The sequence below is a fragment of the Cimex lectularius genome, unplaced genomic scaffold, assembly GCF_000648675.2.
Source record: "Cimex lectularius strain Harlan isolate CLEC.00 unplaced genomic scaffold, Clec_2.1 scaffold58, whole genome shotgun sequence".
Lineage (NCBI taxonomy): Eukaryota > Metazoa > Arthropoda > Insecta > Hemiptera > Cimicidae > Cimex > Cimex lectularius.
Genome location: NW_019392696.1, coordinates 820,306 through 836,173, shown reverse-complemented (window position 1 = coordinate 836,173; position 15,868 = coordinate 820,306). Strand labels below are relative to the sequence as shown.

The following is a 15,868-nucleotide window of genomic DNA, read 5'->3' as shown; positions in this document are numbered from 1 at the left end:
CTGTACAATTTTGTTTACTCTACCTTAATTTTAGATAATACAGATTTTGTTTAATTAACAAAGTACAATCCACTAAACTATAATTGAGCTCCAGAATTTTACCTGTAAGCTACAGAAACTAAATATGAAAATGGGAAGAGAAAATAAAACAGGAATCCAATTGAATTAAATAATTATTTAAAAATGTTAAACATATTTAACACAAGATAATATATAATTATTTCATATTTATCACAAATTGGTCAAAACCCAATGTCAATTATCCAAAGCGGATGCCGTTTCTTGGAGGCAATGGCATCCACACCCGCCAGGGCAGACAGTGTTTTCCGAGAACCATTCCATAAGATGACGAGTGTGACCACCGTGTCCGCAGATTAAGCAAACATTCGCACCGCCTGCAAACAGAAAGTTGGTAACTTGAAAGAAAAAAAATGGGTTAAAAACTCACCTCTGACCGAAGTGTGACAAATGATGCACTGAAGGGCAGGATTTTTGCAAGTCGTGCAATAAGCATCTCTGGTCAAGACCTTGCAGTTCAGGCATTGGGCAACAAGCTCAAGTCCCCGATGAACATCTAGATCACACTTAAGATATTTCATGACCTGTGCCCGGGCATCCAGAAGGCACCAACGATGGAGAATCTCAGCGTAAGCTTTTTTATACTGTTCATACTCTGGTGACTCGCTCAAAGATACCCTTGACAAACTTCACAAAAATATGAGTAGCTTTGTTAAAATTTTAAGAAAGAGAACTTACTTAATAGGTTTAACTGTTTCAGTAACCCCAAGTGGTGTATGAACAATAATATCATCAGCACCGCACACAATGCTAAAATCGTCTTCAGTACAAGAGTTAGAGATATTTTGTTTAGAAACTGCTGGAAGATTCCAACTCTCTACTGAGGAATCAACTTGGTGAATCATTTGGTATGATGAGCTTATCGCCTGTAAAATTAAATTTATTAAAGCATTATATTGAAGGGTAAAAAGCTTAAATTGATTACTTACATTAGCATTATCAGTCTTGTTTACAGTTCTAATCTGTGTCATTTCTTGAGCTTCCATTTTATTACTAAAAACACAGCACAGCATTGCAGCAGTCTGTATATCTGACTCAACAACATAATGGCTTATCCTTAAGCGAACAATTAAATCGGTTAAATTTAATAATTAAAAAAAAAAGTATTGAAGTATAAAATTACAGAGATTGAATCATTCCGATAGAGAGCGGGTGAGTTTCCCAAGGAAAGTCCTCGTCTTCATCAAAAGAAGAGGGTGTCGCCGCCAAGCTTGCCAGGTTCCAGACCTGGGTGAGGTCTTTCCTCCCAAAGCTCCCAGCGACCATCGCATTATGTTGGCACGTTCCAACAATATCACGGTTGTCTAACCTGTTTTAACAAACTCAAATGTGAACGCCGCTTTGATTTATTTTTACCATTTGATATTTACATATATTTTTCAGCAAGATCTTTGCTCATTGGAAAAAGACCCGAGGCATCGTAAATAATGACTGTCGTCTTGTAGCCTTTCTGTGATACGCCACGGGCCATATTGCGACTCAATCTACCTCTTGCACTGACCTATGAAAATGGGCGATTTTAAGTCAAAAGGTTGGAAAACAGTTTATAATATGAGTTCATTTACTCTGTCATGGTAAAAGTAAGATGGCACGGATAAAGGTGATTCAGAATAAGTGTTAAGCGCTGATAAAGACCTGGGTGTTGATTTGTCAGCTCTAACATTTTGTCTTCTACTAAAAGACCTACCAAAACAAACAAGCATTCCTGAAACAGAAAAAAAATCATTTTCATCATGTTAAAAAATTATAAATATCGATTCGTTAAAACTAACCCACATTACAAAATTTTGCTCCCGACGTTCTTGGAAATGGTATATAAGCATCTCTAAAACTGTAAATTGGTGAATGAAGAAGGGCTCCTTGCATTTGCAAATACTGCGCTTTGTCCTGATCATTAACCTGAGAAAGCTGAGGGAAAATTGAACATTTTTACCTTCTTGATTTATTTAATGGGAACGTACCTCTTCTAATGTTGTGATCAACTGTCTTATGCAGGGTTCAAGGCATGACCTGTTCTTTTTCACCCTCTGCTGAGCCGTCTGTTTTAACACCTTCAACACCAATGCGTTTAACAATAAATTTGACCTTTTTTTTTAAGTACATACTTTGAGCAATTTATTTTTCAGTGTAGAATCAATAGTAGAAGCAGTCGTAAACTGAAACGCAGGCGCTATGTTGTGAGGGTAGCCTGGGGGAAAAGTGATATGAACAACTGCCACATTGCTGTTTATGGCTGCTGTAACTGTACATCTTCTTTTTATAGGATCCATCTATAATTAAGTTAAACAGATTTTTAATATATAACAAATTTTATTTCATTAATATGTTGGTCTTAGTTTGACCAAAGAACAATTATTTAAATTAAAGATTAGTGTTAGCCTGAAGTCGTGGGTTCTCATGAGAAGTACTCTTTTCTCTCTTTTCTTTTCATCTCAACCATGCTTTACATAAAAATTATATTACAATTAATTAAGGTTTTTTGTTGAGATAAAAAAGTCAATGGCACGAGCGGGATTCGAACCCACGATCTTCGGCTTGATACGCCGCTGCTCTACCACTTGAGCTCTCATGACCTCAATCCACTCGGTCACCAACGTCCCATCTCAACCGCACCTTTTGAATTTTCCCTCCTTTTTGCCATTCTTCAAATGTCGTGTAATCGGATTGGATTCTCGACGACAAATGAAATAGCCAAGGAGAGCTTTAGTGAAGTATACTTCATTTTAAATTATTAAATTCACTAATTTTGTGGTCCGCTTTACCAATTAATATATTACAATTAATTAAGGTTTTTAGTTGAGATAAAAAAGTCAATGGCACGAGCGGAATTCGAACCCACGATCTTCGGCCTGAAAATTCAAAAGGTGCGGTTGAGATGGGAAGTTGGTGTCCGAGTGGATCGAGGTAATGATAGCTCAAGTGGTAGAGCAGCGGCGTATCAAGCCGAAGATCGTGGGTTCGAATCCCACTCGTGCCATTGACTTTTTTATCTCAACTAAAAACCTTAATTAATTGTAATATATTAATTGGTCAAGCGGACCACGAAATTAGTGAATAAAAATTATAAATCACTTTAAATATTATTATATTAAAACAGCACCTAAGTTAATTTTTTGTTCGGGACAAAAAGGAAATTGCAACTCACACAATCAAAAGTGACATTTCTGATATTGATGTTGACTAGAGAAAATTCCTGGTGAAGGGTTTTTGGCTGAGAAGTCTGCACAGGAGGCGGCTGCTCTGACTCAGACATCATGTTCTCAGTTAATTCAAGCGAATGCGTCCTTCCGTCCACGACGACCATACTTTCAACGACACCGCCTGAAGTAAACACAAATCCTTTTCAATCAGTCGAACAATTCCAACTGTAATCGTTCTATCTACCAACGAGTGGTATTACTTGGAAATTCTTAAAGCCAATATAAATATTAAATTTATTCATTTTTGCACACTGCAGAATTTGATTGATTCAGACATTGATTCACTTCAACAATACAAAAGTAAAATATCACTGAAATTATAATGCAGTTGTTATACATAATCAAAATAAAAGTACAAAACTTGTATTGTACAATTGTACTGACAATTGAAACACATTAAATATGTTTTACCACACACACACACAAAAAAAAATTTTTTTTTAAACATTTAAAAAAATACCTATTTGAGATGGTGGTAAAAGTCCATCGTTAGCGTGAGACTCAATAGCTGGACTGTTTCCATTATCTATGCCACAAAGCTGAAATAAATTTTTTAATATAAACATATTTTTAAACGTAATTCAAAACTTTATAAATAATTATTTATACTAGTTGAAATAAATAATTTGCATTTAATTTACAGCACTGTTTTGCATAAAAATCTCTTTCTACTCTTACTAAATTACTAATATGTCCCTGATATGCCTGGCAATTTAATAACTTAATTTGATGGACAATTTGTAAAAATTATTAACTAACCTTTTGTAAAAACGGTTCTATTTGCCATATTCTCAAAGTCTGATCTTTAGACCAAGTAATGAGTTGATAGTCCAACGAGTCTAAAAAAAAAAAAAAATGTGAACAATTAGTTATAAGTTGTTTTAAGTAATTTTCTTCGATGATGTTTCAATCATCAGCACCTGGATGTTTTCGCCATTCAAACTCCAAGACGACATCCGTATGTCCAACAAAGGTGTGGACAAGGGAACTCTGGTTTGACAAACTCCATAATAACAGGCTATTCTCACCCCTTCGTATTTGAGGAACTATTACCATCAAAATCCCAATTCCAAAAGGCTAAAAACCATTCATTCCATTAAAATTATTGAACATTAAATACAATGGCATTTAAAATAAACACATTCATACACAGACATATTATCATGTATGTTTAAAATGAAAAATACAAACATACAGTATATCGGGCTCTCCATATAGGAGCAGCAGCAGTAATAACGTTCTCAGCTCTTCTAGGATTCGTAATATCGAAAAATTTCACTGTGCAGTCCTGGCTTGAGGTGGCCAGCTGATTTTCCTGATTTGGATTCCAATCCAGGCAATAAATCTGAAAATCAGATGTAACGTAAATCTATTATTTAGGATTTTGTAAACATTCATTTACATTGGCATGGTGAGCAGAGATGTACTGAACTGGGGTAGTTCCCTTTCTTCGGTCCCAAAGTTTGACATCACCGTTGTGTGCAGTTGCCAGTAAGAAAGGCGACTGTCTGTTCCAACGTACTTGATTAGCTCCAGCTGAAGTAATAATAAGTTAAATTAATTTAAAAAAATTATTTCAGTAAAGAATACTTACCAATAGTGGATAATGAAAGGGAAGGCCGCCTTGTATCTCTTACATCCCAGATATACGTGAAGGTGTCTATTGAACATGAGGCAAGGAGGTTTGGATCTAACTGATTCCAGTTCAGGTGATTGACTACTCTCGTATGAGCCTGAAGTGTGCTCTGTGTCGTTAAATTTCCTTCTGCCCAGCAGAGAATTTCTATATTTTTATTTGTCTAGAAAAAATCACTTGCAAACTATTTGAAATTAATTAATTTATATTAGTTTATTACCGATACAGCGCATAAATGTTTGTGCTGTAAATGTGGACTCCATTCAGCAGCACCGACATCGTATTTGCTCTGCCTTGGAAACTTTCTGAGAGAGTCATTAGAGTCTATCAAGTTTTTTATAGCCAAGTACCTACGCCTAAAAGTCAGATCAAGAAGATTTTTTTTTAATTAATTCAAATTGACTTTTCTTCATTTAAATTAATCGACACCAAATAACATACACATTTTGTTATGGGTGTATTAAAAAGTTGTACAGGCTATCTCAATACACTCAGTAGCGAGCCCCCTGTTCTTATTTTGAAGAAACAGAGTGGTTTTACCGTACGTGGTACTGATAGTTTTGTGTGTTAACAGTGATTGTGTAGTGTACAACAGCCAACAGCGGAATATTGAGTACCCCCATCTCAATTAGGTTAGCTATATATATAAGTGTAAAAAGTGATGCAGGAATATCGAGTACCCTCGGTGAATGATATTAAATAAGAAATAATGTATTTAAAAGTGAGTGAGAGAGTGAATGGGTTTGGTTTTAGGTGCACTGGGGGCACAACCTCAGTGGCCGGACAGATAAGACATCCAACACGCCTTTGAGAATCAATCACACCACATCTGCTCCATTCCAAAATTAGACTGCCCTTTCCTACCACAGCCAGTTTTTATTCAATTTTGGAAACCACTGAACCAGTGGTCCGGCCGCGGTGATTGACCCATCGCCAGCCGAGGGCGAGAACAAGCTGATTTGCACTCTCCTGCACCTCAACAGTCTGGCTCTGGTTGGGAAGGAATTTGGGGACATGGTGACTAACCACTGCCAACCAAGCGCCGAGCGTGAGAACAACTTGATTTGCACTCTCCTGCCTAGTGGTGTAGATAGCACCCCGATTCCTTGTTTCTTGATTACAATTACTTTCCCTTATTATCCTACTTTTTTTTAATACAAGGATTGCACCAGCAGAGGTCATATCAACCCTCAAAGTGCCAAATTTACCTCCACCCAAGTTATGCTGATATAAAACTAACCAACTCTACCTTTTCTTCAAGGATACAAGTTAAAAATTGACTAGTTAGCATTCGCACTACCCTAGAGTGCCCTAAACTCAACAATGGCTAAATTGTTGCGGCACCCTTATCCTACGTGATGAATGATTTATAACAATATAGTTATTATGACCAGTAAATATAACAATGTACAAACAAAACAATCCAATTTCACTGGCACACTCTTTACATCAGTAAACAGTAATTTAAATAGAGAAATTAAAAAAAAAAAAAAAAGTTAAACAGGGAGAAATTAGAACGACTCTGTTAGACGGTCTTGATGATCATGTTTGTTTTTATGTTAAAGTAAAAAAAATTAAAAATTAAAAAACCCATCAGACAGTCCTGATGACCACAGTTTGTCTTTAACTATGTTCTGGTTTGGGATGTTATTGGGTATGTGGTCCTTTAAGGATAATCAAAGTTGGTCGATAACTGAACAACCTCGTAAATTTAACTATGTTAACGTAAAAAATCTAGTTTAAAAAAAAATTCCATCAGATGATCCTGATGACCATGATGTTTGTCTTTACCTATGTTAATTAAAATAAAAAAAGACTATCAAGTGATCGTGATGACCATGATGTTTGTCTTTAACTTTGTTAAGGTAACAAATCTATTTAAAAAAATGAAGTTTATTACCCAGCCAAAAGAACATAAACTCCACTGTAGTCTACCGCCATAGCACTCGCCTGTAACATAAAATACCAAGAGCTTTTTATAAACAAATGTATGACTCCAAAAGCATTAATTTCTGCTAACATTTAAATTTATAAAACTACAACACAAATATAAATATGAATTTTTTAAAATCATTTGCCTCACTGGGTTGACAGACGTGTTTCAACACTAACCCAGCAAGGAGCGAGGACAGGCAGAACAAAATGATCGGTAATGACCAAATTTCAGGTTCATCGCTCCACAGACATCACAGAGAAATCTTACAAAATATAATTTCGAGGATAATTGGAAACGATAGAACTACAAATTCTGATGCACAGTGTATGAAATGAAATGACACACCATACACACTAAGATACTACAGTAGTTAATCCAAAACATAAACAAATACAAGAAAATTAATTTTCAACAATGTCAAAAAATATATTATTTACCTGGAGGTCGCGGTGCTCGGCGACTATATATTCGCTGCTCCATCTCGTCGTCATTTAGACCAATTTAGCCAAAAATAAAACTACTAATACAAGTAGTTTTATTACATTGATAAAATTAAAAAAAGAAAACCAAATATATTCAGCCCTGGTCGTTTATTCCATTATATTCCCCAAATAGAATAAAACCACCAAATATCTCGGACCGAGATGGAGATAACGCAGTTCCACTACACTGTTGTCATTCAAAAGCAACATTCAAAAGGAATCACACTTTCATAAACAACATCAGGCAATGCAGATTGCAGTGTAGGAGGCTACGCAACTGTTAATCTGTTGTTACAAATCGATCAATTTTCTTTTGAATATACTAATCTTGTCATTCATTTTAATGATTTAAAAACAGCTAAAAGTAAACTTTTAATGTAAAGTACTAATCAAACATGTAGCCAAATTAATTATTAATATGAAATCATCTCAATCATGTATAAAATTTAAATATTAAAAATATTTACATTTTTACAATGTATTTCTGTAAAATAGAGTGATTTTACAAAATAAATTGTTATTAATTAACTTTTATCTAAAATTTCATTTCTATTTTATTAAAATTCTTCCCCAGAGATCAGGTATATTCCTGTTTAAAAGAGTACCCTGTTATTTTACTGTTTTAGAAATGATACCTAGTCCAGTATTCTTGATTCTTCAATTACGATGATTTTTCATGATTCTTCTTTTTATCTACATAATTCTTTGGTTCCATTTTCGGCATTTTTATCTTCAATTTTGGGATTTAAACATGGATTTATTAGGGGCTGATTCTACTCTACATACATGAAAAGTGCATTCCATTTGAGATCTTTGTTAAGAGGCTCTTTTCTAATTTCTTTCAATTTTATTTATTTATTTTAAGTTGTGATATTCAAGGTGAGAATTCACAGTCATATAAGATGTTTCCATTGTTTAACTGCTTCTTCTTGGCAGTCCTCCAATTTCCTTTTTAGCTTTGTCTACCTTTTTTGAGCTGATATTTCAATAGGCAAGAGAAGCTTACAATTTAAGAATGAAAAGACTATTTATGCCTATTTATTGTTCGGCGTTCAGAATTTCCCTGCTAATTCTGGTGCCCCTGGTGATTTAAACATAAATATAACCACTGCAATAGGCATTTTTGTAGATTGGACCTATAAAATTACAATGAAAAAGAAGTAAGAAAAAAAGTGAGATAGATGTGTTGTGATTTTTTATCTAATTCTTCTTGGCAGTCCACAAGTTTCTTTTTCAGCTTTGTCCACTTTTTAAAGCTGGTGTTTCAGTAGGCAGGAGACCCAAATAGAGGCTTCAAATTTAAGAAATCATGTCTTATTTAAATGTGATTCTCTTTTTTTATAACTATTTGTGTTTCGGCTTTCTGAATTTCTCTCCTGTATCTGGTGATCCTAATGAATTAAACATCAATATGCTGAAAACCTTTGTAGGTGCCTCTTGCCTAATTTCCTTTTCATTGTTATTATTTTCCTCATTTTTATAATAATAATAATTATTATTATTGTGATTCCTCATTGGGATTGTGTTGCTGCTTTTTCCTTGGCAGTCATTAAATTTCTTTTTCAGTCCATGTGTTGTAGACTTGCTGTCTCATTAGACAAGATCCTTATGATTTATTAAAATTGTTTTAGATCTGGCATAATGAGTGTAGTTTTATTTTTTGAACGTCTGATAGTTCAAGTTTATATCATAATGATCCTCCTGGTAAGAAGCTGACCTTTTGCGAGGATGGTTCCACTCACAAATTGGTTTTAGTGAAAAAAGAAAAACCAAGTGTTCCATGGTATAAATATTTTTTATTTTGTATGTTTGGGGTTCATTGGTCTATCCTCAGTAGATTTACTATTCTATCTCTTTACAGTGGACTATTTGATATACTTCTCTCATCAGACTATGCAAGCTATCTAAAATTATTCCACGTAATTCTAAAAGTATTCCATATTTTATATTCAGTGATTTCAGCTTGATCTGAACCACTGCAAATTCCCTGGAGAGCTTGAGGGTAACATTTACAGACAAAAAGTCTTTAATGTTACGAGACTATCTGTGCATATTTTGGTTCCTTTTTAAGTAACTGTGTAAAGTGTTAAATTGTATGAAATCCAAATGATGAAATAAAGGTTAATATTGTAAATAAAATAGATATAAAAACTTTATTTCTAAACAAGCAATAAGCCTTACATAAAATATAATCAAGTATGGTCCACGAAATTCTCTAGGGAGAATTTGGCTCTTTTCTTTCTTTGTTTCATTTTGAACCACCGATGTATCATAAATTTGTAATTATATTCACAATCTTTTTGTATTTGGTTGGTTCAGTCTGGTTTTTTTCAGTATGGTTTGAAAGGTTTGGTCAAAATTAAATTTTCCGTTTTTAATTTGTCGGAGTTGTAAACATTTCATTTTACCTTGGTAAGGAATTTATAATGTTGCATTGGAAAGTTGCACTTTCATATACCTATGATTCTATGTTCATGGTGATCCCAACGTTTTTTATTTTACGGATGTGTGTTTTACTAAATATTAAATAAAAGATGACTTGGGATTTTATTTTATTTTATTTTTTTAATTTAAATTTGTTTTTCATTATTCCTTTATATTCATTTTCCTTTAGATGTTTTATATTTTTAAATATCGAACCTGGTGAGGGTTTAAAATCGATTCAAGAAAGCTCTAGACTTTAACCTTGTCGTTCAAGAGAGTCGGAGTAACCTTCTTCAAAGACTAAAACAGTAAAACTGTAGACATGTTTTGATAGTTAGATACCATTAAATATAGGTGTGTACTACTAAAATGGACGCGGAACAGGTAAAAACTGAGAAAAAGGAAAAATCCGAGTCGGACAACAAGGAAAAGCGGAAGGAATGCAGAAAAAGGCCGCACTCTCCCAAAAGGCGTGAAAGGGACGAAGGTAAACGCAGGGAACGGGACGAGGAATCCAGCCACTCGAGAAGAAAACACGAGAACGGCAGAGAAAGGAGAGACAGGCGTGAGAGGAGACCTAGGGAAAGACACTACGACATGGATGACTACAGGCCCAGGAGACGCGACGACGACAGGCGGGACAGAAGGGATGACAATTTCAAGAGGTACTGGGGTGACAAGGACAAAAAGGTAGACGAGACTGAACCAGAAATCGAAAGGAACTACCTAGTTGGTTCAAGGTACTACGCGGAGAATCCAGCGAGAGAAAAGAAAATGGCAAGTTCGAGCGGAGAGGACAAGGAAAACAAAAGCACGGAGAAGCCAGTGAATCCGTCAACTCTCATGACAAAAACTGGTGGAGCTTACATCCCTCCAGGAAAGCTCAGGCTTATGCAAGCAAACATTACCGACAAATCTAGGTAAATTGTTTATCTTAGACTATTTTTTCCTTACTTTTATTTTTTGCATGGCTTTTCTTTAGTTATAATAAACTAATCCCTTTATCCTAGCCAGCCAGTCATTGTTGATTTGGTCCGTTAGACCCTTTGTAATGATTATTTGGAGATTGTGAGATGCAGGCTTGTGTGATGTAAAAATCATTTTCTTTATTGTGCCAATGTTTTGATATTTATTTAGATCATCTTCAGGACTTTGGATTATACAAATACATTTAAGATGAGAAAATGAATTTGTACAATGATGCCACAATATAGAAATTTTATGGCTATTCACAGTATTTGTACTTTTCTAAACGTACATCACACAAGACCACATCTGATGATCTCCAAATAATCATTAATTAACGATCAGTAAATACTACACACAGTCTTTTTAATCTTACATTTTTGAGTGGTCATCCCCCCACCAATCATGTTTTGGGGTCCATCAAGAATCTGTAACGGACAGATGAAACTGCACTGAAAGAATCTGTACACATGAGATAGTCAGAGCCTCTTTTATTTCAAAACACCCCAAGCCTGATAGTGCTCAAAGGCTTGGTAGTAGAGTCTGTTGACCCTCGCGAGATGCATATTTTGGGCTGACACTCATAGAACACTCTTGAGCAGAGCAACACCTTGAATACCCCCAGGAGGGTTCCCTATCTGCTCCCCACCTGATGTGATTAGTACACTTAATCAATCTGGGTTTCTGGACAACTGGGTTTCAATTGCTCGAAAAAATCATTCGTACAACTAAATGTTGCCCAGGGCTTAAATAACCGTTAGGGTTGATAGCGGTCAGAAAAGAAAAAAACGCGACAATCACTTGAAAAACGCCGTTTTGGGTTAACCATTTCCATGAGATGAAACAAAGTGAGCCATCAGTTTGCATGAGACAAGCAAGCTGTTTATAATCACACCAACTCTGCAACAGCATTTGCTATCATGGCGATAATTTTTGTTGTACTTTTTTGTCTTTGTCCCATTTTGATGCTCATTTCCTTCCACGCATCCTCTCTCTTGTTCTTGTTATGATGAGTTTGAACTTCGACAGCTTCGATGTTCGATTGCCACTTAACTTTTTATTAAATATGAGGCAAGATTTTCACACATTAAAAGTCCTATTTGGATCTGAAATAACTCCTAACTTGAACTCTCAACTTTTTGAACAACAAATGTTTGGATGGTTCAAACTATATTAACATTGAATTGTGAGGCTGAGTCTTTATAACAATAGCAAGTCTGATTTTAAATTATATAAAATTAGGTCAGACAGCTTCAAATACATTAACCAAAATAGGAGTCTGACATTTTAAACGAATGATCTAAGATTCTATTGACATCTATGAGGTGATCTGTAGCTTCATCATTTCTGACATATCTTAGTCTGACGAACAAAACGAGCTGGAAGTAGTATGTCAATTTTACCCATTGGTAGTAATGAAATAGAGAACTACTGGTTTTTAAACCTAACATACCTTAAATGATCCTTATGATTATGTATCTTAAGTAAACTATATGGAAATATCTTGGATGAACACAAAGTATAAATTATTTATTTTTAAAATACATCACTCATTTGCTCTGTATATTTTCAATATTTATTCTTATATGAGGGTTTGCAACAGCAGAGGTCATATCAACCCTCGGGATGCTTCTAAAAAAAGCTCATTTGTAAGGGGGGGGGGGTTGAATGACGGGTTCAAATGCAGGGCCACTGGATTCAAATTCGGGACCTTTATCTTACAGTGGTGCCCAAACTGTTGTGGCCAATGACACCCCTTGATTTTCAATATTCAAAATATTTTCAATCAGCCCAACATTTGATTGTTCAACTAATTGATATCTGAAACTTTACAAGATCCCTCTACTCTTATTTGTTTCTCTTCGGCTTCACACCATCTTCAATGAGGAACAGACAAACCCATTAAAGTGACCATCAGTTCAACATACATTTACCAACATGCAGATCAACTTACACAACAATTTTTACTGCAAAAACTAATTTTCATTTTAGATTCTAGTTTTTTTTGTTTTTTTTTTTTAGTTGTGTATTTTTTTAGTTGTGTCCAGTATTAGTTAAGATTGATATTTTCAGTGCTGAGTATCAGAGGATTGCTTGGGAAGCATTGAAAAAGTCTATTCACGGACACATCAACAAAGTCAACACGTCGAACATTGGGATTGTTGCGAGACTTTTATTCAAAGAGAACATTATCCGTGGTAGGGGTTTGTTGACACGTTCCATCATCCAGGCACAAGCTGCATCGCCAACCTTCACCAATGTATATGCCTCGCTTGTTGCTATCATTAATTCAAAGGTATAACCTTTATTTATTTTTTAATTAATAAAAACTTTAATACTCAATTAAATACACACAATTTTTCGAAATGAAAAATTTTGTGTTACAGGCGGGATTCGAACCCACAACTTTCGGCTAATGTAGTGCAATCGTTAATAAAAAGTGTTTCTATATGAAGCCGCAATTTGCTTACAATTGGAATAAAATCGGGGAGTCAAAATGAGAAGTTTGTGCCATGGGCGATCGAAATCACAGTATCTCAAGTGGTAGAGCAGCGGCATATTTAGCCAAAAGTCGTGGGTTCGAATCCCGCCTGACACAAATTTTTCATTTTGAAAAAATTGTGTATAATTAATTGAGTATTTAAATAATTAAGTAGAAGCTGATAAAATAATTTAAAAAAATTATTGTTAATTTGGTGTGATTACAGTTTCCGAACATTGGTGAATTGCTGCTCAAGAGAGTTGTGATAAGGTTTAAAAGAGCATACAAACGGAATGATAAAACTGTCTGCTTAACATCTTCAACATTTATTGCTCATTTAATCAACCAGAGAGTGGTACTTTTTTAATTAAATAACTCTAAGTTAAATATCACGTAATATTTTGCTTATTGGAGTTTTTGGTTTTTTAGGCCCATGAAATTCTTGGACTTGAATTGCTAACACTTCTAGTCGAAAACCCGACAGACGATTCTGTTGAAGTGGCTGTTTCCTTTTTAAAAGAGGCTGGACAGAAACTTTCTGAAGTGACAAGCAAGGGTAGCAACGCCATATTTGACATGCTAAGAAATATTTTGCATGAAGGAAAATTAGATAAAAGGGTATGCGTCAAAACATATCCTTTAACGGATATTCCTTTAAAAAAAGTTTTAGTAAATATTTTTGTATTTTTCAGATACAATATATGATTGAAGTCATGTTTCAAGTGAGGAAAGATGAATTCCAATCTTTCCCCGCTATTATTGAAGAGCTCGATCTTGTTGATGAGGAAGATCAGTTCACGCATTTGATTTCTTTAGAAGACACCATGGACCAACAAGAAATGCTCAGTGAGTTCACCTTAAACTACCTTTAATTAAAAAAAAAAGAAAAAATCCTACTCGCACATCATTATTGTTATTAAATAATACATATTTTTCTCATCAGATGTGTTCAAATTGGATAATGATTATGAAATGAATGAAGACAAGTACAAATCATTAAGGAGTGAGATATTGGACTCGGATGGAGAAAGCTCATATGATGATGGTGAGGATGATTCATCTGAAAATAGTGATGATGAAGATGATGACGATAATGACGATGACGATGATCAAGGAGGTACTAATTCTCTTAAAATTATTCTTCAAAAAGCTGGTGTCTATTACCAACAAATAATAGAATAGTATTATTTTATGTCACATAAATGTTTCTCATTATTTATAACCGTTTATAATTTGTTTTGTAGAAAAGAAAATGACAATATTGGACAATACAGAAACAAACTTAATAGCCTTAAGAAAAACTATATATCTCACCATACAGTCGTCATTAGACTTTGAAGAATGCGCTCATAAACTGCTTAAAATGGAAATAAAACCAGGCCAGGAACAGGAGCTCTGTCATATGTTTCTAGACTGCTGTGCTGAGCAAAGGACGTACGAAAAATTCTTCGGCCTTCTTGCGCAAAGATTCTGTCAAGTCAATCAGATCTACGTCGCTCCTTTTGAACAGATTTTCAGCAACAGTTATTCGACCGTGCACCGGTTGGATACGAACAAGTTAAGGAATGTCGCCAAATTCTTTGCCCATTTGCTTTTTACTGATGCAATATCGTGGGCTGTTCTCTCGTTCATCAAGCTCAACGAGGAAGACACAACGAGTTCAAGTAGGATTTTCATTAAGATATTGTTTCAAGAGCTCTCCGAATATTTAGGCCTTGCAAATTTAAATACAAGATTGAAGGATCCGTAAGAAAAAATTCATATTAATAAAATTTACTATTTATTCTGTACTAATATTTATTCACATTTTAGAAGCCTGCAGTCATCAATGGAAGGTTTATTTCCAAGAGATAACCCTAAAAATACTAGATTTGCCATTAATTTCTTTACCTCTATTGGTCTTGGAGGACTAACGTAAGTAATATTGATAAACTGAAACCAATATACCACCGAAATAATAAAATATTTATTTATTTTTTATTGGTTTGACTTGTGCCTTTAGAGATGAACTGAGGGAGCACTTGAAAAGCCAGCCTAAGCCAGTACCTGTATCACAATTAGTGCAGGAAATATCGTCGTCAAGCAGTTCATCGTCGTCGGATTTAGACAGTTCTTCCGATTCGTCAAGCTCAGGTGATTTGTCCTTCTCGGCTTACAGCATGATCGTGCTTTATTTTTTACAACAATGAACTTTTTCAGAATCTGAGGAGGAAGTCAAGAAAAAGAAGAAAAAGAAACCATCAAAGAGTAAGAGTAAAGAGAGCGCTAAAAAGAAAACCACAAAGACTAAAAAACAGGTGAAAAAGAAAGATAAAAAGCAAAAGAAGAAGAAGAAAGACTAGAAAAAAGATTTAATGATCTTCGAGGATAAGAAAATATTGTAAAAAAATCATATAATGGAATTAATTAATTGTAAATAAATATTTTTTTTATATTTAACTTCACAAAATTGTTTCATTTCTGTAAGTAACTTAATATACTATTAAATAATCTTTTTATGTAAGGTATCGGTTGAAATGAACAAGTTAGTGTCATGAGCGGGATTTGAACCCACCCACCCAGCTGAAGGTGGGTGGGTTCGAATCCCTCTTGTGACTAACTTTTTCATATCAACCAATACCTTACATAAAAAGATTAATTAATTGGAAGTTATTTGGTCAATCG

At 34.6% G+C, this 15,868-nt stretch overlaps 2 protein-coding genes across 4 annotated transcripts; one reads left to right on the top strand and one right to left on the bottom strand.

The window, feature by feature from the left end:
- Positions 1–20: 20 nt before the first annotated feature.
- LOC106670662 (GATOR complex protein WDR59) lies at positions 21–7,590 on the bottom strand. Of its 3 annotated transcripts, XM_014401182.2 has the most exons (21): positions 7,403–7,589; positions 7,288–7,367; positions 6,815–6,864; positions 5,135–5,270; positions 4,873–5,077; positions 4,681–4,814; positions 4,474–4,623; positions 4,199–4,355; positions 4,038–4,117; positions 3,739–3,817; positions 3,224–3,399; positions 2,184–2,348; positions 2,040–2,129; positions 1,851–1,986; positions 1,644–1,783; positions 1,449–1,579; positions 1,202–1,387; positions 1,008–1,134; positions 757–944; positions 449–705; positions 147–395 (listed from the first exon to the last, which is right to left on the bottom strand). In XM_014401182.2, the coding sequence occupies exons 2-21, from the start codon at positions 7,339–7,341 to the stop codon at positions 256–258; spliced, it is 2,781 nt and encodes a 926-aa protein (XP_014256668.1). In that variant the 5' UTR covers positions 7,342–7,367; positions 7,403–7,589; the 3' UTR covers positions 147–255. The 3 variants fall into 3 exon arrangements, with proteins under 3 accessions (XP_014256669.1, XP_014256668.1, XP_014256667.1); XM_014401183.2 differs by having other exon boundaries at positions 21–395; positions 1,851–1,977; positions 7,288–7,590; XM_014401181.2 differs by having other exon boundaries at positions 7,288–7,589.
- A 2,434-nt stretch (positions 7,591–10,024) lies between these two features.
- On the top strand, positions 10,025–15,549 carry LOC106670664 (pre-mRNA-splicing factor CWC22 homolog). The gene is made up of 10 exons (XM_014401186.2): positions 10,025–10,676; positions 12,796–13,018; positions 13,431–13,559; positions 13,634–13,822; positions 13,897–14,050; positions 14,148–14,321; positions 14,449–14,950; positions 15,017–15,118; positions 15,207–15,337; positions 15,404–15,549. Exons 1-10 carry the CDS (start codon positions 10,126–10,128, stop codon positions 15,544–15,546), a joined length of 2,298 nt encoding a protein of 765 aa, XP_014256672.1. The 5' UTR covers positions 10,025–10,125; the 3' UTR covers positions 15,547–15,549.
- The last annotated feature ends 319 nt before the right edge of the window (positions 15,550–15,868 follow it).